The sequence below is a fragment of the Centruroides vittatus genome, unplaced genomic scaffold, assembly GCF_030686945.1.
Source record: "Centruroides vittatus isolate TY-2023 unplaced genomic scaffold, ASM3068694v2 scaffold_1519, whole genome shotgun sequence".
Lineage (NCBI taxonomy): Eukaryota > Metazoa > Arthropoda > Arachnida > Scorpiones > Buthidae > Centruroides > Centruroides vittatus.
Genome location: NW_027122682.1, coordinates 820,687 through 847,391, shown reverse-complemented (window position 1 = coordinate 847,391; position 26,705 = coordinate 820,687). Strand labels below are relative to the sequence as shown.

General features: G+C 33.6%; 2 protein-coding genes across 2 annotated transcripts in view; one reads left to right on the top strand and one right to left on the bottom strand.

Moving 5' to 3' along the window:
• Positions 1-23,042, top strand: part of DCP2 (decapping protein 2) — a 208,154-nt gene extending 185,112 nt beyond the window's left edge. The window contains exon 2 of the mRNA XM_067285118.1: positions 23,028-23,042. The gene's annotated coding sequence lies outside the window, so the exon portion shown is untranslated. The remainder of the gene's footprint in view (positions 1-23,027) is intronic.
• On the bottom strand, positions 4,110-22,167 carry LOC136987361 (zinc finger protein 740-like). The gene is made up of 3 exons (XM_067285093.1): positions 22,001-22,167; positions 9,063-9,295; positions 4,110-4,528 (listed from the first exon to the last, which is right to left on the bottom strand). The coding sequence occupies exons 1-3, from the start codon at positions 22,105-22,107 to the stop codon at positions 4,167-4,169; spliced, it is 702 nt and encodes a 233-aa protein (XP_067141194.1). The 5' UTR covers positions 22,108-22,167; the 3' UTR covers positions 4,110-4,166.
• Positions 23,043-26,705: the final 3,663 nt, after the last annotated feature.

The window sequence follows — 26,705 nt, the reverse complement described above, 5'->3', positions numbered from 1 at the left end:
ATTTATTTTCTCGTACTGAAAAACTATTGAACAGAGTGACGGTGTACATTTTAGTACGTAGGTATGTACAAACGAAAACATTTTACACTGCTTAATTATAGGGAACGAAAATAGATCTTTTATGTTAATATCTAGTGAAGCGTTCACAAATACAATGTGAGAATTATCACCGGTAATTAGTATTACTGATGATAATTTTGCATTGTCAAAAAATCTAAAATTTGATCATAGTTATGTATAATATAGTTATATAATTGAGTAATTATGCTATGGAAATTTTGATAAAAGTTAATATTTTAAGAGAGAGGGAAGTGGATTGGGAAAAGGATCGAGCGAGGTGTGAGGCTTTTCCAAATCGACATGGCAGTTATATTATAGAGAGACGACATAGCAATGTGGCCCGCACCGACGGGGCTCGACTTGTAACGAGTTAGCGTGGATCTAGAAATGAAGAACGGCATTCCGTTCCGTGTTGGCTAGAAAAGATTGGCAGAGCCTGAACCGGATTCAAATTTTTCATGATAACAGACTGATAACGTACCACATAGCAATAATGGAAGGAATGATGACGATCATATATTTTGTCTCTGATTATACGAGATTCTCACTTAACTTTGATCAATGTTTTAGTTTTGAATTTTTCTGTAGAACCTTTGTGTATGTTACATAAATAACTTTCATATTCCTCATCCTCAATAAGACTAGTTTGTTAAATATTGAAGAATTTTGGAACAAGTTTTGAATAAAAGTCTTTTGTTGTTGCAGATTGTTTTATGTTGATTAAGTAGTAATTAGATCGAACAACTACTCGCACAATCCCTGGGAAGGATAAATCAACACACTGTAAACTTTTTTTGTGTGTACCAGTATGAACCTTGCGGGGACGTAACAATATTTTTATCGCTTCGGTAGCATGTACGGCGAAAATTAGTTTCCAATTTACGTTGTTCAAATTTTATACTGGTCAATAGTCTGACAAAGACCAAGTTTTTATCTAAAGCTGTTCGTACTGGGACACAAAATAAAGGTTTTTAGAGTGCTGATTTAGTAATTAGATCGTTAAAACCAAAGAGAGGCTTTAAGCATTGATGGTCTACCTGTATTTTTATTGTTTATATTCAACTAGCAGATAAACTCGGCATTGCCCGGGCAAAAAATAACAACAAACAAACATTAAAATAAAAACCATATAAAATTTTGGTTATTTTAGCCTACTGTTGTCACGTATATAAACAGGTACTTTATAAACCCGACGTTGCCCGGGTTTATAGAGTACCCATCGCAGTAGTTGTTACACCTGGTGTTAATAATTGTAAATTTCAAAAATGTATGTGGTAAAACCGATTTTAAGAACATTATCAGAATGCCTATAAAATACATTTAGCATTTTGGTAAATAGCGAGTTTATAGAAAAATTATTAGAATTTGTTTGGATTAGGTAACGCAATGCGTGGACGATTTGCCAAGGGAATGTGCGCCTTCCAGGAGGTTTTTTATGGAAAACCGCCCGTTTAGATGTTACTAACATGGAAAAAGAAACCCGCAGAAGTCCACATTGCCCGGGCACGAACTCGCAATCGACCTCCACCAGTTTGGTCGTATTTTATCCACTTGGCCACCGGTGGACACTTATTATAATTAAGAAAGTACCATTTGGAAATGAAAAAAATCCAAACTGTTAGATGTGGAAAATTACACTACGAAAAGTACAGTACGTAAGCATTTACCACTTTTGACTCCATTCACTACCGTTGCAGTAATGATATAGTACATCTACTTTGCACTATATCATAGTCATAACGAATATAATTTTTTCTTTTTTTGATTATATCTCTTTTTATATGAATTTAGTTTATTATTTTAAAAATTTTTTTGCCAATACATGGTGTCACGTGTAAATCCAGCAAACTTAATGAGGGAAAAAAGGAACACAGAATCATTCGTTCTCAACAATATATTTGATTTCTATTGGATCATTTAAAGGTACAATATAAGGTCAGAATAAGCCATTAATTAATTGCTATGCCAATGTTTTATGAAATTCTGTCTATCACTACGGGCCTTGGACTTACAGATTGACTCATAGCGATCTTTATTGTTACACTTTAAAAATGCTGAGTCAGTTATTTTTTTCACTCGACTCAATGTAACATAGGTAAGACCGATAGCTGTTTCTTTTTTCCCTATATCTATTTTGATTTTTGGAAGAGTTAATCCCTGTGATTTATGTATAGTTGTCGAGTATGCTAAGGTAAGGGAAAACTGTCTACGAGATGGCAATATACTGCCATCGTTCAAAGAGCGTGTTATGGGGATTATTGGAAACAGATTACCATAGATAAAAGGTCTTTGATAGCTATCGAATTCCACTAAAATAATCAAAGGAAGAGCTGGAGGGTGAGCATTAGGAGCATATATAATGTAGCGTATTGTTCCTAGTGAACCATTGACGAGACCTCCTTGCACCCATAAGTTGACACTCAGCATGATTCTGGCATTAACTCAGAGATTCAAATAGTTGGAGAGACCAAAAGCTGAGTCATCTTTGGATGAAGGCGGGGCAATATCTGGAGTGTTTTCAGATGCTATATAAGCAAGAGGGCATCCAGTTGACTGCAAGTAGTCTTCGTTGCTTTGTTTAACTTGCTCGTTTGTTGGATATAGCTCTACTGCCCGTTTGGAACTGATCAAGTTCATCTCTGGATAAATAGGCTCGATTTCTTGTCGTCAGAATGTTCAGATCTGTATCAGAGAAATCACCCGAAGCTAGATGTTGTAAGACATCTGTGAAGGAACTATCTGCGCTATTTTGTCTATGAGAATTACTAAGTTCAATGAAGTTCTCAAAAGAATCAAATGTGAATGTAATGTAATGTCCCAACAAGGTAGGGATCTTGTTGGGACATTACATTGTAAAAAACACTCGAGGAGAGAGGAGTATCTTTAACAGGAGGAAGCTGACGAAAATCACCAAACAAATAGACAAAGAATCCACCAAACGGCTAATCTTTCTCGGGATTTATCTCACTCAATCTTCTCTCGATCATGTAAAGCATTCTTGCACCAATCATTGACATTTCATGATGATGATGAATTTGAGCGACTTCATCTCAATCTGGAATTTCTGTGCAGCTTCTTCATTTAGAGATCGAAATTTCGTACTAACGATAGGAAGACAAAGGAGAGAATGGATCGTAAAGCCATCAATATTGATCACTGCTGCTCCATGTTATAGAATAATAAGTTAAAAAAAGTTCTTTTTTTAACTTATTATTCTATAAAGATTCTTTATATTTGTTGTGTATCTAGTTAGTGATAACATTTACTTTTCAAAATTACTGTTTTAATGCTTGTCATATTTTCCGACCACTAGATGACGCTTCTACACGTGCGTGCAGGAACTGACTAACACTTGACTTCATGCATTCCTTGTCAACATTGTAACTCTGGAATGAATTGTCCGATCTTGATGAAATTTTCTAGGACGACTCACCATCACTCAAGAATGAACTGATTAAAATTCCAACTCTCAAAAATGATCCATACTGAAGAAAAACGCGATCTTCTTTTTGACCCCTATCTCCAGTTCTACAAAAACGGATCATTTTTGAAAGTTGAAATTTTAATCAGTTCATCCTTGAGTGATGGTGAGTCGTCCTAGAAAATTTCATCAAGATCAGACAACTCATTCCAGAGTTATTTTGTTGGCAAAGAATGCACGAAGTCAAGTATTAGTCGTCACTACGTTCCGACAATTACAAGTACGTTAACGTAACTGGCGAGTTCTGTAGCAATTGGTCAAACAGCTGTGTCAACAAATGAGCACACAGAATGATTAAATGAAAGTATTGTAGTAGCCTGAAGAGTTTGACAACACTGAATCCGATCTGATGAACCGGTTATGCTTGTTACGCCATAGAATTTGTGAAGAGTTTGGCTACTTTACTTTATTTACGGTATAAACTGGATGATCAATGTCGAGTAAAATGAAACCAGTTTTTATTTTTTTGAAGAAAAAAAAAGAATAATAAATCATTGTTTATAATTATCAATCAAAATTCAAATAGATGTTTCGTACAAAAAAACAAGAATTTTTATTAAAAGGAAACTTCAAATAATAAATACTTTACAATACATTTACACTTAATAATTATGAAAAATTTCATTTACTGTTGAGAAATGTGATTCAATAAATGTTCTCGTAAAATATAACTTCTAGGAAATTTTTCTTCGCATATATTGCAGGAAAATGGTTTCTCTCCAATGTGAGACGACACGTGTCTGTTAAAACTACGATACACGATAAACTTTTTATCACAAACGTCGCACGCAAAAGGAGTTCGACTAGTGTGTAATTTCATGTGTCTCTTCAAATTCCACTTATAGGCAAACACTTGATCACAGTCGGAACATCTGAAAACGCATTGTTTTTTGATTTGAAAATAGGAAGTATGGGAAAATAAAGAATTTGTACATTTCTTTCTTCTCTTTTTACATTTTCTTGAAACAAACACCTCTTCGTCTGATGCTGTAAAATGAAAAAACAAAAAAAATATATTTTAAACATTAAATGAAGAATGTTTCATTTAATATTCGCATAAAAAGTCAAAGTAAAGATTAGTGTGCAATAACTCATTATATGTTTACATCTATGAGTATATTTAACTCGCAGCACTATGTAAACAGCCATACGTATCTAAAAATCAGATTATTGACGAGACATAGTCTCGTCTCTAAAATCGCGCTGCTGTCAATGGCAGCACACCTTAGAGGTATGAAGGAGTACATGTCAGGAGTTACAATTTGGCACAGAGTATTTGGTACCCAAATCGTGCGTACATAAAATAAACCAGACTTGTAGATAGTCGGGGGACCGAGAACCGGTCAAAATAAAATACAAAATGCTGAGACTGTTTCTACAAAGAGGCGCGAGTGCAAGATTTGCATCCAAGAACGGCTTTGCCGTTTACTTGTTTTTGGATTAGAATTGATTTAATTAATTAAATTACAGAATTTAATATAAAGCTTATAGCTTAACTACCTCAGATTAATAATTTTGAATTTTAATTAAATTATATAGAAAATTCCCGAAGACTAAACCGGCCCAGAAAGGGACTCAAACTTCTGTTCGTTATGCAGATGATTATCATGTAACCTGGCTTTAGATATATTTGGCATAAACTCAAATTTACAAATGTATATACAGGCAAAACCCTGTATAACATGGTACTTCAATAACACAGTTTTGTTCTGATTAGAGAATTGTGACAATCCTTGCACGACACGTACTTAGGGAATGTCCGCAAACAAGTAGCCCATTACAGCGGTGTCTCGTACTTCGAATTTAATTTGTTCCAGGAGGCCATTCAAAGTGCAAATCAATTTTTCCCATTAGAAATAATAGTTTGTTATAGAAATCAAATTCACTTTCTTTGTTTTGGAACATTTAAACATTTGAATTTTCTTATTTAGTGCACGGGCTCGTAGCCTTGTTATTCTTTTTTGTACGAGCCTGCACACTAGATAAGAAAATTCAAACATTTAGAAAGCGAATTAATTTGACCCTAAACAATACCCAATCTGATTAAATTAAAACAGAAAATACACATAATTTAAGGTAAAAATAACACAATTTAATGCCCTAATAATAAATTAAAGCATGAAAACAATAAACATTGTATAATAAATGAAAATTGCATTTATTGGTCACATACTGTCAACATTGGCATCTTAAACATGGCCGCCAGATCAGCCGTGGTGTACCACTTTCATACTTCACGAAAACTTCCTTTTTCACCACAACTATCAATATTACAGCCTTCTTCTTAGGCTTTGTTAATTCTACACACTTCTCGGATGCCATGGTTAATAAGTAAATAACACCAACAAACGAAATCTCAAACTCGGCCTTTTTAAACACTTAATGAAACATCAAACACCTTCTATCACTGAGAAATGTTTATTAAACGAAACACTAACGTTTTCAACCTAATAGAATAATAAGCCATCTTCAGGTGTAAGATGGCCTATTCTATTAGGTTGAACACAACAGTGTTTCATTTCATAAACATTTCTCAGCGATAGAAGGTGTTTGATGTTTCATTAACACCAACAAAACCTTCAAAATTAAACCGGCAAATATATTTTAATATAAATATGCTATGACAAGCACTTTTGATCCTAATTGGGATCTGCTTCGGGTAAAAACATTCGATAAAAAATTTAGAATGCTAAAGGAATGATTTAAAATTTTAGAATTGCTGGAACGATTAAATATTCGAACTCTGACCTGAAGCAGATCCCAATTAGGATCGAAAGCGCTCGTCATAGCATATTTATATTAAAATATATTTGCTGGTTTAAAGGATATCATGTCATATAAACAGTAAAAAGAATTTGTAATGTGTTTGAGGAAGATGCTCCTAAAGTTGCATCTGCTAATAATTTCCCTTTACAACACAACATTGTGTCTGTAACACACTTTCAACAGATAATATGCAGATCAGAACAATACTTTTAAGAAAAGGATAGGCTGTACGAGCAGCCTCGGATCCCCTCCCCATTGCAGTGGTTCGTGGTGGTTGCCGACATACTCCTTACCCCCTTTAATTGGGCTGCTTGGTTTGTGGACAATTCCTATAAACATGATTTCACTTTAACGCTATTCACATAAGAGTATTTTTAAGCTTTTACTCATATAACCAAGGTTTTACCATGTCAAAAAACTTAGAATCAGCTTGTTTCACAAACCTTGGCCATGCCATAAAAATGCACATCAGCAGAGACCAGTCTATTTACTCAGTGAAGTGAACAGACTGTTGACGAACCTTTGACAAGATCACTGTACATTACTAAAATGGGGTCTTGAACTTTTTAAAACTTACAGAGCCTCAACAGAGTTTTGCACATAACCTGGCCAAGATATGTGAAATGATCTGTACAGATAAATATTAATATGAGTATTTATAGAATGTAAAATGATTAAATAAAATATATTTTGGTTGTACCTGAACCAGGGTCTGTCAACTGATGACGTTTTCTATTCGTATATTCTAAAGGGACAATTTTAGCCAACTGAGGGCACAAGGACTAGCAGTTCGTTAAACTTTGTTACAAGAATGTGTTTTAATTTTGCCTGAATTTTTCGAACCCTTAATTACAATTTTTTTTAATTAATCGCAACTCTTTTTTGCGACTTAACTATAGAAATCGTTTTAGTGTTGTTTTGCAGAAAAGATAATCTAATTTAAATTTATTTACATTTTTTCTAGTAATTTCATTTGTTTTGTTTTATAAATTTGCCTGCTTTTCAATTAGTTCTTTTTATAAATACATTATTTATACAGTACTAAAGACAGTGCATACAGCAATTTTACAATTAAAATTTACAAATTACAATAAATAACACAAGTGTACATTAGTAGTTATTTATCAAGTATTATAAAGATGATAAAACTGCCATAATATTATACAGTTAATACCGACCAACATTCAAAAATAATAACTATAAAAATTACAAATTTCTTCCTAGCATGGTTCCTGTTATTGTCACTTTAATATTTGTGTGTTTGCTCAGTCCTTGTTATAGTTCACCATTCTGAACTATTATACAATAGATAGCACACAAACAACTTTGCTTAACTTTAGGCAATATCATCAATGAAGACTTCCTTCACACAGCCAGAAGTTGTTATCAGATATAAAGTCAAAAGGATTTTTATGCCATTCAATAGAGGCATTACATAAATTGCTTATCCTATAATATAATCGAGATGGGTTGATGATGGTAATAAAACGCAAGCCCGTATAGTTAGGAGTTGAAAGTTGAAATTTGGTACACGATACGTCGTGAGAACGTACACTAAGAAGGGATTTTTCGAAATTCCCCCGCGGGGGAGAGGGAGAAAGTTAAGGATTACCTCGAAGAACTCGGCTTCTACTGTACTATTTTGGATGCAGTCTTTGCAGGAAGTCAAACATATTTTTAGACCCATCTAAAAATTCTCTAATTAGTCTCAGAAGAGGGGGGGACCTAATTCTTGCACCCGGTGAAAACGGGTATAATCTAATAATCTTAATCTTTGCTATTGTTACTTTTTGCCCAAGCAACACCAGGCTCGTCCATATTGAAAACCTCCAAATATTTTCAAATTTCTCAATTTTTGAAGGCCCAGAGTCCAAAAATGTATTTGAGTCATTTTTTGACCAATTGCCATACTTTTCTTCTGTTATATATAACAGCTGTACAATTAAAAAATCCATCAAATTGTATTTTGACTTATTGCAGTCTATTGATATGTGGGCCATATTTGTGATCTGACTCATGCATCAAAAAGACTGCTGGTAGCTCTGAAATACTCTCTCTCTGCTTGCCATATCAGAAATCCTGACATAGGCGAGCACCTGGCACAGGTTAATAAGTGGTTAGTAAGCTGCCAAGGTGTATCCTGGGGGAAGTTACAACCAGAGTGGTTCCCCATTGCCTTCTCTGGTGCGCGATGTTACACGAGGGAAAATGCCTTCCAGGAGGTCTTGTAAAGGAAACTGGCCCCTATTCGGGTGTTACAAACATGGAGAAAACCCGGAAAACTCCACGTGGCCAGCCCATCCGAGCGCGGCGTGAACCCGCAACCAAACTCCCAGTGTTTAGCAACAGAACCGCTCGGCCACTGGTGGGCAACTGAAATACTAAATAGAGCATAAAATACAAAAAATTCTAGCTCTTTTCAATCACATCCATCATCTAGAATGCTTAGAGGACTTTAAAACACTAGTACTGTGTTAAGTGTTCTATATCATCAGGAATGCTTCTGGCTGTAATGCATGGCACAAAAGAATACATTACCAATAGTATTCAATTGTGCCATGCCATAATGGCATTCTATAATCCTCTGAACGTTCCTGATGATGATTGATGTTGGTCAAAAAGATTTTTTTATGTTTTATTTTGTTTTTACACTCCATTTAAGTGTATATTTTATGTATATCTAAAGCTACAAATCATTAAATATATAAAACTATAAATAATGGTAATTCTACTTAAACCCAGAAAATAAAATTACCTTCCGAATGTCCAACACCTTCATCTGTCTCAATAGTTTCAACCGTGTTACTTGGAGAACAAGAAATATTAAATTTTGTGGGTATGGCATTTGGTTTGAGCAATTTTCTTTTGGAATCAAAAAACTGATTATCTTCAAAGTGAATGGAACATAATTTGTAATTCTGGTGAAGGTATTTTGTACTGTAATTTAAGAGATCGTATCGACAACAATTCAGCACCCATTCTTTACATCTAAAAAAGAATAATCAAATTTTAATAAAACTAATTAGTTTAAAAACATTAAAAATTTAGAAAATCTACATGCTTTAATATAGTGTTTTTCAAAATTAACACACCATAGGAGATTGCGTGGAGAAGCTTGTTTACAAAGCGTTAGCGGCAAGTGTATAGTGAACCAGTTATCAGCAGACTCAACTCCAATAAAATCCAGCAAGAATTTTAATAAATAACTAATAAATAAATAGTGTTTTCAACTACATTTAGCAGTCATCATCAATTTCTTAAGTATTCAAATACCTCCACAAATTTCAAGGACAATAATACCTTACCACCAGCAGCGCCGCTAGCTGTTTGAGCGCCTGTGTGCAATACAGATTATGCCGCCCCTGTTTAACTACGACTACCTACGCTGAGCTTGCCAGCAATACCAATTTGCCACCCCTGGACGTGCCGCCCACGTGCGGTGCACGCCCGCTTACGGCGGGCCTGCCTACCACAAGCTTGGAGATCATACTTTGAATATTATAAATAATTTTTATTTCATGGAAACCACCAATGATGTAAGTTTTATCCAATCAAATTCCTATTGTAATTTTTAAAATTTTCATGTTCAAATTGTTATTCCATTTGAATGCTTGAGAACTTGATGATGGTTGCTGAATGTAGTTGAAAATGTTAGTTATTTATTAAAATTCTTGCTGGATTTTATTAGTGTTGAGTCTGTTGCTTACTATTGCATCCAGTTTTTAAATTTATAAAGTGTAGTCTACTGGTTATATGATGCATCATTTCAGTATGTTGTGAGGATTGTTATTTTTAGTTTTATTTGAATAAAACTACATAAGAACAATAAAAAACTGGTAATATTTCATTCATTAAGTACAAGTTCAATCCTCACCGCACACAAGTTAGTTACAGAAGTATGTGGATGGGCATACGGTTAGTTGAAAGTGATTCAACCATGCATATGAATTTTGTGCAATTAATTTCCATTTGGCAGTATTACAGACCCAAAACAATGCAATGTATCACTAGTATACTATACACTTGCCCCTGATGCTTTGCATACAAGCTTCTCTGCACAATCTTCTATGGCACATCACTTTTCAAAAACACTGAATTAATTTATGTCCATTGTTTATTGAATTAACTGTCAATATAAACAATATACTTGTTATTCTAATAAAATTAAATCAAAAAGAATTAATCTTTTAACTAATAAATAAAGTCATATTACTCTACACTGATCACAAAGTCTTTATTCATGAGATTGTATACTGTATCTTCTGGTTTACAATATATATTATGGATGCAAAAAGTATTAATGGTGGATAACATTGTGAGAATGATAATTGTTATTCTCACAATATTATTTATCAATTAATAGTTTAATGGATCACCTGATCCAATTAGCCAAGACATTATTTCTTAACTTTTACTTCATATCAAATTATTAGTGAATAATGTGGATCATCATACATGCAACTTTATCAGTGCATTCTTATGCATTAAGTCCCATCTAGAAAAGCAATTCAGTGAATGATGGATAAATTTAAATTCAATATATGATCCTTGAAAACCAGATTTAACATTTGACAATCAGATGACTGAGTGGATAAGGTGGCAGCCTACCAGGACCCAGGATCAAATCCAAACAGGTCAAAAAATCCCAGGAATTTTTCAGGAAGTGGCCCTTCCAGATGCATTAGGCCCTGTCCTTTGCCACCCAGCTATCCCATTGTGGACCTGGCCAAACCCAAAATCATAATAGGCTTGGCTAGAGCCCACAAAACAGAGTATAAAAGTCCAGGCTTAAGATTGGAGAATTTGTTTTAAGATATGACAGAAGATGATATCAAGAATGATGGGAAAAATTATGCAAAATAGGACATTACCTCATCAACCTTTATAAAAATTGTTTCTTAACAGGACTCGGTAACTGAAGTTCAACTTTGACTGTTAATGGAATAATGGCTCATTACCTTCACCTACATGACTTTAAGACGAGTGCAATTGGAAGACTGGAAGCAGGATAATTACAAGCTGAATTAGCAATGTTTCAAGGCAAGTGGTCTCTATTCTCTGAAGATAGTAAGGGCGCGACGGGTGGCGTACGCAGGCAGTCACGCCCTTAATAGTTTCATAAAACTGGAACAATAACAAAATTAGAGAAAGACATTCTGAAAACTTAGTTTTATTCTCAAAATATTATAGAAACTTGCATAACCAATATTAATAGCTTAAGGCAGTCCAGTTTTTACACCCTGTGTAATTTAAAGCCAAGTGGCTAGGTTAAGAATGTCCACGAGTCACTAGTTGAGACAACCAATATTTGACATAAGGTAAATGGTCATCCACCTCCTCACATTCAGTTTCTTGGATGTAATAGCTTAAACCCTCCTGAAACTTACTTTTCCTCCCCATCAAAACAAAGTGCTTCCTTTTATCATCTCTAGTAAATATCACATTTAAACCAGTGTTTAGTTGCTGTGATGTCATTGTCCAAAGTATGCATAGATGCATAGGGTACAGAATAATCTGTAATAAATGACAGATTTCCATCTGTAGTAGTCAGCTAAAAGGTAATTAGATTTCTTTAGTTTGCTATTTTCAGGATACTAAAGCAAACTCAAGCTAACATACAGCTATTCAGTATCAGTTTCAACCATTCTAAAAATAATCTTGAAGTATATCTCAGCAGGCCTGTAACTAGAAGGAAGCCAAGGATGGTTAAGCCACTTCCATTCACTATTCCAAATGACAAAATTCTGTTTGATTATATTCTTTAAATAAATATATAATTTCATAATTTAAAGCAACCCAGTTTTATTTATGTGGGGCACCCTCTATGATTATAGATTAATGCCAATTTCTATTTGAGCAAAAGAAGTGTGTGAAGAGATGATGTGTTTCTGACATTTAGTTTCTTACAGTCTGGTAGATAATGAAGCCATAAGTCTAATCACTCATATATTGTTATAAGCTAACATATAATGTTGCGAAAGATGTTAGAATATCTACACCGGAGAACAGTACAGTTTCTCTAAACCAAGAAACTACAAACGTTTTCAAACCTTAACGGTTCTTCATCAGGTAACGATTCCCTAACGGAATGCGCTTGGTTTAGAGTGATGATACGCGCACCGGTAAAAGGCTTTTAGATATGTGAAACTATGTAATGTTGCCACAGGTATTCTATTTCTGTCTACCCAATCTTTCACCATTTCCTGCTAAGAAAAAATAATAAGTTAGGAAGTTAGAGGTTCAAAGGTAATAAGGTACTGTCCTAGTTCTAACCAAAAATTCATCCGAGAACTCAAAGTGTTGGGTTCTAGAAGAAGTGGCTGGATTCCTTTGATGCTCTTTGCCAAGTGTCTTGGGTATCAGCACATTTACTTTGAAAATGTTAATGTGCTCAAAGCAGATATACCACTGAATAACAGTGCCTGGAATAATGGAATAAAAACTCATCTCTATTTTTTCGTTTTCAGAAAACAAGAAAATGATTAAGAGGAATAGATGGGGCATTTGTACTGTGACACTAAAGGTGAAATTCTTGTACTGTTACCAGACAAACTACTGCAAAAGCATGTGCCAAAAACATTAATCAAAAAAATAATAAGTTTGTTTTAAATCAACACCTATCTCTAACCTTTTCAATCCACAAAACATTGGTTTTCTTGAGAACTCACTCAAATTAGTAAAAATAACAAGATCCAAGTACTTCTGAGCAATCTGGCTCATTGGTGCACTAATTACTAAATGCATTAAAAAAACAAACTTTGTGTGAAATTCCAAAATCTTAAAATTTAATCCCTCAAGCTTCCATTTAATTCCAAACCATTGAGCAGGCAAACAAACTCAATACCATTGTGTTTCCTTCTAATCATATGAGGTGTCAAAATTCAGTCCTTGACACATCTTTGTAGTCGATTTAAGTGTTGTCTACTTATTTTTTAGATATTTCTTATTAAAAATACATTGAAAATACTAAATTCGTTTTCACATCTTAACAGAGATGTGAAGACAATTTTAATTTCTTCAATGTATTTTTTTTTAATGTGTAAAATACCATCAGCCATTTTAATAAAAGAACAAAAAAAAATTATTAATTTGCTCTGTATTAATTTAAACATCAGCATTTTCCTTTGTTTTATCATCAATTATTCTTAATGAAATTTTTAAATTATTATTTAGTTATTTAATATAGTCAAACGGTTATAACAAGTTCAGTGTTATTTCATGCAAATCTTCATTTTGTTTTCAGTCACATATTTTCATATAAATAGTGTATTGTAGTAGGCAGGTCCACAGTAAGCGGGCGTGCACCACACGCGGGCGGCAAATTGGTATTGCTGGCAAGCTCGGCATAGGTAGTTATAGTTAAACAGGGGCGGCATAATCGGTATTGCACACGGATGCTCAAACAGCTAGCGGCGCTGCTGGTAGTAGGCTACTTAATGAATGGAAAAACCATGTACCAAGTTGTCGAAATAATGTTAAAAGTGTCTCGTGACCCTTTTTATGACTCATTTTTAAATTTACCCTTTATTTTTCAGTTTTATTTCACAATAAATACGCCATCTAAAAGAAGAAAATGCTTCACGATTTGTGAAAAAATTTAAATTATGGATGGATTAAAAAATTTGTAAGTGCGCAGAAAATTTCAACTTGTCTTCAGGAGTATGGGAAAATAAGGATGTCCATTTAAATATGCTGGAGAATAACATCCTGATACTAAAAATCAGAAAATGTATTCTTACAGATATCAAAGAAACATGGATATAATGATTTTTATTTCGATGAAATGTCAAATTTCTAATTGATGGGCCAATACTAGAAAATACGACTAGAAAAATTTGCAGAGTTCAACATCAAGATATACTTTGTAACAAAAATGACTCAATCATTTCTAGATACAATATCATACGTTAAAAAATATTGATAAACAAGTTAGAAAACTTCATTTTATTTTGAGATTTTATTGTATTGGGTCAAATAGTTACAAAAAATACAAATTACGTATAGTTGATTATTAGTGATAGAAGGTAAATCACTGAAAATAGATATAGAAAGTAACAATTATCCTGTAATCAAAAAGTATCTGGAATGGTTCAATAAAATGCAAGATTTGAATTTATTCATCAAAATTTATTTCATATCCTTCAAAATAATCTCCTCCCACTGCAATGCACTTACGCCAATATTTTTTCCAGTCCTCGAAACTATTTTGAGGATTGGAAAAAAATCCTCCTTAAAGTTGTTTTCGTGAAACCCCTTCCGGAATGACAGCAAACTTTATTTTAGAGCATCAATCAACTCAAAATGGAGACCACAAAACAGAAATTTTGGTCAAGGAAACAGGAAGAAGTAGGGAGTCGGTGGAAAAATACGTGACTCCAGACTCCTGAATCGGCATTTTTTTAAAAATCAACTCGGACTCCCGTAAAAAGATTCCGACTCTCCATCCCTGGGAATAAGTCGTGTGGTGCTATATCAGGTGAATACAGAGTTTGAGGAACCATAATTCTTGAATTTTTGGCCAAAACTTCACAAACAAAGAGCATTGTGAGCATGTGTATTATCACAGTACAAAATCTCTAAGTTTTCTTGCCACAAATAAGGTCATTTTCTACAAATTGCTTCATGCGAACGACACAAAACACTCGCACAATATTCTTTGTTGACAGATTGACCAGTTAGAAGGAATTCATTATGCACAACATCATGACAATTAAACAGTTAATATGACCTTGATTTTTGACTGACTTTGATGTGGTCTTTTCAATTTTGCTTCACCTTTTGAGTGCCATTCGCTTGATTGCCAAGCTGTTTTGGTGTCCATGTTTCATCGCCTGCATGATGCATTTTAAGAACAATTCACCTTAAGAAAGCATTTCCTCGGCCACTTGAACAAGTTGTTTTGGAAAAAATTCGACATTTTCAGGACAACTCGACAAGCGATGTGTTGCAAACTCAAATGATCTTTTAAAATGCTTGACAAGATCCAAATGATACCAGAACGTGTTCAATAATATCCCTAACTGTTAAATGACAATCATTCAGCACCAAATCTCTGACTCAAACAACATGTTGTTTGTCAGTGGAAGTTGATGATCTACCAGAGCACGGTTCATCTTTGATGTGTTCTCTGCCTTCCTCAAACATCTTGTACCACTCAAAAACTCTTGTTTGATAGATTATTGTCACCAAAAGATTTTTGCAACATTTCCAGCATTTTTGTAACAGTAATTCCATTGCAAAAACAAAATCTAATCCATGTTCTTTGCTCACACTCAACATTTTGAAAAATTGCCAGCACAAAACTCCTTTACACACAAAACAAGCATTTATTAACAAATGAAAACAGACAATGACATAAGGACTGCTGTTAGATGTCAATGAAAGTTGTACCAAATGATAAAAATACAATACGTGTTCTCTTGTAAGCGTGAAGTTTAAACAAACCATTCCAAATACTTTTTGACCACAAGTAGTATAACAAGCAAATGCATTTAGTCCCATCATGTATATTATAACCAAATTTGGTTGTATACACTAATAATGTTTATATAAAAAATTACTATAAAATGCAAAAAATGTGAAGAGTATTGTGAACTGGCACCAGCTGTACTAACGGGATTACCCTCATTTATCAAGCAGTGATAAAAGCAAAATTAATATATTTGGTTCCGACAGAAGAGAATGTTTGTGGCAAAAGCCCGACACAATTTCAAGCAAAGAATACAAGTGTTACTGTTACATATGGAGTGGTAATGAAATGGTGTGGCAGCAGGTGGAGTCGCAGCATTAAAATTCATCAACAATGCAATGAACAGATATGATTTAAATATTTTAAAGAAAAATTTAAAAAGTAGCATGCAGAAATTGAGATTAGCAAATAGCTTCATAATCCAAGACCCCAAACATTCTTCACCTATTGTGCGAGAATGGTTATAGCATAATGCTCAAAGACAACTGTGTATAATCCACAATCACCCAACCTTAACCCCATAGAATATTTGTGGGGTTTATTAGAACAAATACAAAACCATAGTATTAAAGCTACACTAAAAGCTACCTTGCAAGAAGAACGATATAAAATAGATGACACTTGAAAACTAGTTTTGTCAATAAAAAATGTTTAGAAGTTATTAGACAAAAAGATTTGCTACAAAACACTAACATGAATTTGATTAAGTTTATTCTAGTCTGTATTTTATGCAGACTTTTTTGTTTTAAATTTCTGTATCTTAATATTGTTTACTATCTTACAGTGTTAATTACTTTTTACCTTAATATGTAGTGTGTATATAGACAATTATAATAAATATCAGTGGCGTAGCGAGGGGGATATATCATGCACCGGGCACCACTTTCATTCATTCATTCATTTTATTTAACACACACATAATATACAGTGCATACTTGGTACCGCTGGGCACAACCAAGTAACACCGGGCACCACTCGCAGAGGGGCACCCAAATGGTCTCCAAGACTAGTTTGTCTTGGAGACCTTTTGTTGTTTCCGATTTCTGGAGGAAGAGGGGGCACCAATAAAGTGTCGGGCGCCAGTTATGTTCGCTACGCCACTGATAAATATAGACTGTTCTGTTATCTTGTGTATCTTAAAGGACATTTGATGACTTTAACTGCTATATGCAGACTTTTTTGAGTTATTATATAACAAAAACTTTAATAATCTTTAATTGTTTTGTTATAAAATGTGAAAATAAATACATCATCATCATCTGAAAATGTTAATTATTAATTATGTTTAATTAATTTTACTAAAATATCAAAATTATTATTACTTCTATTAGAATACAAAATTTTTATTTCATTAAAAGAATTTTTAGAGAATACAGTATTATAAAAAGAAAAAACAAATACAACTTTCTGTAGTAAATACCGGTACATATAAGTATCACTTCAAAACCCTTAGATTTCCAGTAAGATACAAAATTATTACTGTAATAAAATTCGACATATCAACGAATCTGATATTTTTTAATATTTAAATAGTAAATTTTATAATAATTTATTCATATCTTGATTATAAAAGAAACCCTTCTAACCTTTTTTACCCGGTGTGGTTCTATTTTTAGAATCGCTTCGTTCTATTTACAGATTAGCAAACGTTTTCACAGCCCCTCCTGGGCTCTTCTTAGTTAGGTTAGAAGGTTAGGTTAGAAGGGTTTCTTTTATTATTACAAGTTCCGGTGAATAGAGAGATTATACATATCTTGATTGGTTTTCCTATAATAAAACATATTAAAATTAACTTTATAGCCTGATTATTGAACATTCCTTAATAATTTCCTTTATATAACATATTTTGCTAGTCTTCAATGTCCAAATTTAAGGGTCAAGTGTGCTTACCAAACATAGAAAGAAACCCATAAGGTTTAGGTATTAAATTGCCTTAATGGGCATTTTATACTTGTGGTATTTAATCTTAAATAAAAGAAACAAGTCTAAAGTTTTAATGTTTACAGCTTTCAAACAAACATCAAAAAGCACATTCCATTTTTAAAACATTTTCACAAATAAAAACAAAAATTTGTTTTCTCAATAATCTTTATTTTTAGGAAATACACCAACAACTGTCATAAATGATCAAGCTAAATTTTAGATAAATGATTATAGATTAGAAATAAATTTGGCACTAGAGTTAGGCGTTAGGCACGTAACACCATTTATCAATAACATTTCTAACATCATTTCTATCATCATTTTATCGATAACATTATTTGTACGTAAATATACAAGGTAGCATAGGAAACAAAATCAACAAACAATATTCTCTAATGTAACAGTACACATAGTACTGTACTGTTACATTAGAGAACAGTACAGTACTATTATAGGGGATTTGATAATTTAAAATTTTTAAGAATAGATCTGTAAGTTTCTATTAGAAAGTAACGTAGCACAGGGCCATGCCGTGCTATGATGCAGAGAGGCAGCCGCACCAGGCAGCACCGTAAGGGGGCAGCATAAGCGGCATTTAAGAGGTGGAATTTCGAAGACTTGCATCATATTGAGAAAATCTAACGCACGGCCCCGACGTAGCGTATAGTGAAACTGACATAAGCAATTTTCTTCACCTTTTAAACATGTAAGTCAGCCATACATCTAGAACTGACAATTTCAAAATACTCATTTAATTTTCTTATAATCTAAATTTTAAAATTTCTAAGTAGAGAAAAGAATCAATACTGAGCTTTGTATTATATATTTCAGTATCAAATTATATAATACTACTGTTTCGTTCAAATTCTTTTATTTTGGAGAATGCTACCAAACCACACAAAATCGTAAATCAAATAATGATAGATAGCCAAGGGTCACAAACCAACGACAAAATATTAATTGACAATGTTCTTAAAATATCTATTTTAGAAATCACTACCAAGTGGAAATGGCAACAATCAAACTAAACTTGCATGGAGTTTAACTATAACTTATATATGATACATTCTTAAATATAAAATTTGACTTTTCTGGTTTTGCATAAGATTTAAATATGTAAAGTCGACATCTGTACAGAATTTTTGATAGTGTTGGGATTTAATTATCAATAAGTTCGTTGGGATGATCCAGTTTAAACTGGGACGTCTGGCAACCTTTGTTACATCCACAAGTAAATGAATAATGAATACTAATTCATATTTCTTCATTTCTTTCAATATTACTTGTTATTCTTTTCATAGATAAATAAATATTCCATATATATTTATATATACCAAAAATGTGATCAAATACTTGGCACACAATCGACAACTGGAAAATTTTTCAAAAATAAATCTTAGAACCCTTGAGAATTATTCAAATTCTTATTGACTGAACACAACTGGAATTTGTTTTTTTAATTTTTAGAATGCCTAGAACAGGATACTTGAAATAGCTTAGAACATTTGGGAGCTCAGTAAAACTATAACTCTTGTTATTTCACCTGAGGAGGGTGTCTGAATGAAGCAAAACAAATTTGCGATTGAATATTCAATGTGCTGGAAGTTATATAAGCATAAACTAGTGAATGCAGAGCCATTTGTAGCACCTGGGGTCTAATGTATATGTAATTATACACTTATTGATAATGTGTATTAATAACGAATAAAATAACTTTTTTAACATTTAACTTTCTGTTGACATTTCATTAAAATTATTTACTATCTATTAAAAGTTAATATCATTTCAGCCCCACCTTATATGTCTCTGGTCAAATAAATCAGTATAACATATGAATCTGTCAGAAGCATTATTTTATTAAATATCTTGTAATATGGCAGTTAACTTCTGAGATATGCCTGTGCAAAGATTAAGAATTGCCATGTTACAAAGAGAAGTGCAAAGGTAAGTTTGTCGTAAGTTCAAAACCATAGAGATGTGATAAATATCAAAGGTAAAATACAGAACTTACTGGAACTGGTAAAATAAAATGAAAACAACACCTTTCACAAATTTCCAGCAACAAATTTAATCGTATAAAAATGTTTTCAACTGATTTGATCAGCCTTCTTCGGTTAATCGAACAAAAATAAAAAGAATGAACTAATAAGATTAGATTGTCTGCGCAACCGCAAAAATCTTTCCGTTCTCTTGCTTTTGTAAATTTGTATTATTAGTTCATTCTTTTTATTTTTGTTCGATTAACTGAAGAAGGCTGATCAAATCAGTTTTTGTACGATTAAATTTGTTGCTGGAAATTTGTGAAAGGTGGTGTTTTCATTTTAAATATCAAAGAGTACCCACATTAGATAGGCAGTAGCTACTCTGGAAAAGAAGTGAATAATTTTATTGAATTATTAATTATTGAACATTTTTTATTATACTTTGAATCAATATTTGTTTGACGTATAGTATTTCAACAAAGTTTTTGTTAGAAAACCAGGTTTCCCATTGCCTAACTGGCCAAACCCTTGATGGACACAATTAAAAGCAGAGGTCCTTTTAGTACCCACAGAGCAGAAAGAATAGAAAATAATAACAACTATACTATGTCCAGATATAACCATTGATTCAATATTGATGATTTGAGTATAGTTACACCTCTGAATAAGACAGTTAGTATCTTATCAGAGCTGTAAACTTAGGAATAAAAAAGTCAAAGGAAAAGAACTGCAAAAACCTAACAAACCAGCAAGAAAATTATACACAAAATGCAAACGTTTTCACCCATGTTAAATGGGCATTGTCAGGCAACAAACTGCTGAGAAGACACAGGATTGCTGAACACGTGTGTAGAGGGAAGGGGTGTATGACATAAGAGAGGAGGGGGGGTTTATATTTCATAGAAAGACTTTCAGGCAGGGTTTATATTTCAAGACTTTCCACTTCCTTCAAGACTTTTCACAAGATACAGCCCCCTGAAATCAGCCTACTTCCAGGCTGCACACAATTGGGAGTTGCATTGCTCTATTTAACTATTTAGCTGTTATTATCCTGGCTTTGAGTAGCCCACTTGACTGTTCATGACTTACTTGATGTTATAGTTTTAGGGGGTGTGAGATTTGCCTACATGGGCACAGAGGTGTGAGCGACACCGAAGTGCATGCAGAGCAGATCAAGGCACGAGATAGTATGTGCATTGCCTGATGCTCTGCATGGAGAATAAGCAGTATTACTTGTTCACAGTAAAAGCTGAACTTTGGAATGAATATTTAGCAAAGGGTTGCACGTATAGGTACGGTTCATTGACTTTTTTGCTTGTGCAGGAGGGTCTATAACTCTGTAGGTGCAAATCCCACATTCAGAGGTTATATCTTACCAATTATTGTAAGAATCCATCGATTCCTCTACCATCACTTATGTTCAGGCCATCACACAGCCATAAACAAGGCCAAAAAAACACAATGCACATACTAGATTTCTATAGGCAAGCACATGACTAAAGGTGGCATATACATCAACAACACCAAAACATATATCACTAACAATTCTTATTTCACTTTTTTTTAATACAAATAAGAATATTTTCAAATAGAAATGGGCATATTTTAAAAAACTTTCCAATCGGGACGAAACATTCCAAATACGACAAATCCCAAAAAATCAGACATACGATAACTCTACACACAGGGGATATAACAAACGAAATGTGCTTCCTGGATAATTCAAAACTGTTTTATTATATATAACTTGAGGAAAAATCAATCGTGTAAACTTGTTTTTGTACGAGGTTTGCGAGTAAAAGCAGGAGTTTCTAATCCCTTTTGTAACAATAAATAATCATAGATGATTACAGTAATGGCACAACCATACTGGAAAACAGCCTATGGAAAATTTAGAGATAGAAATAACAGTTAATGTTACCCTAGGTATCAAGATGGCGGCTCATCTCCAATCCCAGCAATCAAAAGAAAGAAAACAGTGGGGACACACATTCTAACCTAACCTATTCTAATAATTATGGTAATTTATTAGAATAGGTTAGGTTAGAACGTTCGTCCCCATTGTTCCGTCTTCTGATTGCTGGGATCGGAGACGAGCTGCCATCTCGATACCTAGGGTAACATTAACCGAAATAACCAGTGCTAAGGATCTGACATGTTTTGGCCTTTTGGATAGTCAGGTTTGATCTATCCATTTGGAAAGAAAATGTCTCCAACTGAACCAAAATTCTCTAATAATAATAAAATGAACTGAAAAAAGCATTGAAACATGATTTGTTCAGAACTACTTTCTAATTTCTCAGAAACTTCTGAACTTACAAAGTACTTTCTTCAGGAAAGCTAAAACGCTCTCTCATATCAGTTTTACTTGTTGTACAATTTAAATCTGCACATATTTCTTCTTGATCATGATCGAGCTTATCCATAATCACAATACATTCCTCCACTTACAACACGTCACTGAATCTGTTTATTATAATAGATTTTCCGACCACTAGAGGGAGTAAGAATACAGGTTATTTAAACTGTTGCCAACCAAAAATTAATAAATTGCTTATACGTCATTCATTTCTGTAAATTCTGCTTTTGAAACGAGATTCGCTAAAATTAACTAAATAAATATTATTAATTATATTAATCGTTATTATTATATTAATATGAATAAATCAACTATTACAGTTTCAAATTGATATATATTGTCTGAGCATTAATTGTAGTTTGGCATTAATTAAGCAAAGTAAACGTAAAGTGCTAACTTATGCCAGTTTATTTTCTTAAATTTATATTTAACATTTCAAAATTAAAAAAAAAAATGGGGTGTGGCTGTGTCGGGGACACGGCCACGTGTTTTACGCAAATACGTGTACTTTAACGGGTAATTTTTTTTTTTTTTTTTTTTTGAGCGTATTATACAGTAGACCCGCCTATAGCACGGTAGATACGTTCCATGTTATATGAATCCGTGTTGTACTGTACGATACATGAGCCAATCACAGCCCGGCACACGGGCTGTGATTGGCTCATGATTTAAGTGATTCGTACAACACGGATTCATATAACATGGAACTTATCTACCGTGTTATAGGGGGGTCAACTGTATGTATGTCATAATCATTCCTTAACAGTAATAAGTCCTTCGGATCTCCATGTTTTATTTATGATGGCAACATTTTTCTTTTGTCGGGTTCAGAAAAAAATATCAAGTAAACAAATAATTAGTGTGTTATAATTTTATTAATGATATGTCTGTGATACGAAAAGTACGATACAAATGGTATACAAGATACATCGAGATTTCTGGTGAACGTTAAATCAATATAGATATTGCTTAGCGTTGGTGGAGGAGTTTCGATATAGAGCTAGTGGAAGAAACGGCGAAACTAGATCGAGACGCCTCTAGCGGCGACGCCGAGTAACAGAATCAAGGCTAAAGACGGCACCAATGTTGTTCCACCTAGTACTTTTGTACTAATCTAGTGCCTTTTTACTTGTTTCAGTACCAAGATACCAAACACCATTTTCCTAGTACCATTCATAAAAAAAAATGTAGAAATATAGAATAAAAATGAATGTTTTGAAAGGTACTAAATTGAAAGGAAAGGTTAATACCTTTCCTTTCAATTTAGTACCTTTCAAAACATTCATTTTTATTCTATATTTCTACATTTTTAATGATATATATATATATATATATACACTTTTACTTTGGCAGTAAATAGATGTTTTATTGCTTCCTCATTCAAGTGGATAAAATTGAACAGTGGTTCAGTTTTTATCCATTGAACAAAGAGTTTAGTGGATGAGTCTATTCTATTGTTCACGGATTCGCGCCTCACCAAGAGGCTGCCCGCGTGGAGTTTTTCGGCTTTTTCACAACACGTAAATAGAAGTCAGTTTCCCATAATAAATCCTCTCAGGAGGCACTTCTCCCTTGACAAATCACCTACGTGTTGCGTGGCCTTATTTCCATCAACCTAGTATTGTTTAGAAACGCACGAAACACTTGATCCGTGTTAGAGTCTGGAGAACCACTAGTTAGCGCTTCAGTTTCGTCTTTACTGTTGAGTCCTTCACTGCTGGAGTGCTGATCTTGAAAGTCATCTCGAATGACAATCGGTCACTTTTAGTAGTGGTACGATGAATATTTGTATGGCACAGCTGTACATTAGAGAATCTTGCGTCCTCATGTGTTGCATTTTGTGGCAGGACTGCAAACAGTTTCTAGTAATGAATGTTCTCACACGAGACGGCCGGATGGCCGAGCGGTCAAGGTGGCAGCCTACCGCTCTGGGGGACCCGGGATCGAATCCGAACGGGTCGAATAATCCCCAGGAATTTTTCGGGGGGTGGTCCGTTCGGATATGTCGGGCCCCGTCCCTCACCACCCGGTCGCCCCATTGTGGGCCTGGCCGAACCCATAATGGGCCGTCTATAAGAGGCCCTCTTAGTGCCCACAGGGCGGAAAGAGTTGAAAAAAAAAAAAAAAAAAAAAAAAAGTTCTCACACGGCTAGACCAGAAATGTCTCTTTCAGATTGTCACGCTTCGTTGTTCTGTCCTGTCTCCAGATCTGTTGTTCATTAATTAAGCATTTGTGCGACCAAATGAGATGCCAGTTTCAATCATCTACAAACGTGATGAATCTGAAACGGAATTGCAATATATTCAGGCAAAACTGTCGCAAGATAGCATAAGGTGTGTATGCCTCCATGCCCGACCATATTGCCGCATGTTTCCAGGCAAAAGATTCCTTCAAACTGTACTATTGTTTTACAGGAAATTACCTGTTTGCTAAGATATTGTAATCACTTATTACCACGGTTATTACGTTTCCACTAATACAGTTTTATTCGAATTCCATACATGTTTGTTGCATAACTTTTTTTACAAATGGGTATATAAAGTAACGCATCACAGTACACTGAAAAATATAACAATAACGATTGGACTAAATATGGCGACTTAGCGATCGGATGTCTAAACATCTAATAAAACCGGTGCCTGGCGAAGAGGCTTTAATTATTACAGCTAGATAAGTCAATTTTCTTTGACTTTTTGCCAGTTTTCTTTGAAACACACTAAGTTATTGGTTTGCTTATTAAAGCCGCTTCATCAGGCAACGCGCCCGACGACATAGTAAAAATTGCTCAGACGCATTATCATCATCACCAAACAAATTTCAAAGTATTATTTAAACTACATTAATTATCTATTAATTTTAATTTTATATACTCAAGTAATAATAAAAAACAAAACACATAGTATAAAAATGCTTAATATTACATTTTTCAAAATTATATTTTAAAAAATTTATAATCTCGTCATCGTTTCCTTCGGGATAAGTAAGTTCTTGCAGTTCGGAATTAATGTTACTAACAAGTGTGAATTTTAAAGTTTATATTAATTAACATTAAAAACTTAATTCGTAGTTCAAATAACAGTAAGTATTTAATTTCTGAACAATAAATATTATATTAAGTTATAAATTAGGAAAAACGTTTTATTTGTCATTTTTAAAATGGCGGCATTCGATCGTCTGCTCGTTTTCACGTGCAATTTCATTCATTTATTCAAAAAATAATGTAAAAAAAGCGACCGTTTTGTCAAAAATCAACGAAAAAATACATTCTTATTAAGGTAAACATTATTTAAATCGCGAATTTTATAAAATTTGATTGGTCTGCAGTCAAATTGAACACTTTTAGGATGCGACGAGCGAGCGAGAAGAGGCGAGACGCGATAAATATCAAATCCTGTCAGATATCTGCGAGAACCAGAAATTCGCTCTCGCCGGCGAGATTTCTCGTTTCTCGCTTGTGCATGTTTTCCTTTGCGAGAACTATATCGCTCGCTACTAAATTCGCGTCTGCATAGTCGCACCCTTATAGATTCCGTCTGTTTGTCCATCCGTCCGTCCTTCTTCAATCTTTAGTACAGTGTTAGTTAGATGAAAATTTTAATTTGTGACTATGAAATAGTTTTGTAATAAATCTAAAATAATGATCTTATATCGAAATAAAATATACTTTTGTTTCATAATTATTGATACAAGATTTTAAAAATGTTCAGTATAAGAGTGCTGTTTAGTAGATTTGTATCACACTAATCAGAATGTTAGGAGGGCAGAACGGTTTATAATACGAGAGTTTTGACAAGTTCTTTGATAACTTTGGATATAAGCCTACACGTTACAGAAAGGTATTGTAAGCAAATGTACAGTACAGGACTGTACTATAAACGGTACATAAAAGCGTAATTCTTAGTTGCAATTTAAATGTTTAATTTTTAATAATAATTGAAGATTAAAACTTTGCTTATCTATTGTGACATATCGTCCAAGCAGATTTTCTAATTCATTGAAAACGTTCCTCGATTGTTATTCAGTGATTTCATGAGTTTCTCTTCTCAGATTTTGATCTTTAAGTTCATCCGAAGAATGTGGTTTTGATGAGAACAGACATTTTGAAGTGATCTCATACTTTCCAATGTTACCTTCATAATTATTTTTTTGCTAGGTGGTCGATAATTGCCGGGCGGACCGGATTAACTCAAATAAATAATCTTGTTCTTTCTTTTGAGTAGGTTTGTATATTAAGGGAATGATGCTATTAAATTTTGGGGATTAAAGGCCGAGGAGAATGGAAGATAATGGGGGGTCGTGTGTATCTCCAATAGGGTCAGACTTAATGACAATTTTACTCGTTATTAGCATTTACAATTTTTTATAAAACACATCCCTACCTTCAAAATTAAGTTTTTTTTTGTCATTTTATAGTATAGTAGTAAAAAATATAAGAAGTTTTTAAAATAAAATATGATGACAGACGGTGCCACCAAAATTTTAAATGTCGGGAAAGTTTAGCAACTGTTGCCGGTTTATTTTTGTCTGATTTGACTTTTTATGCCACTTAGTATTTAGGGATTTTTATTACCTTTCGATAAAACAAAATTTCACACGTCTATGTGAATACTTTTTTTAAACGTACAGTATAGTACCTACTCTAGACTTGCAAACATATTTCCAAA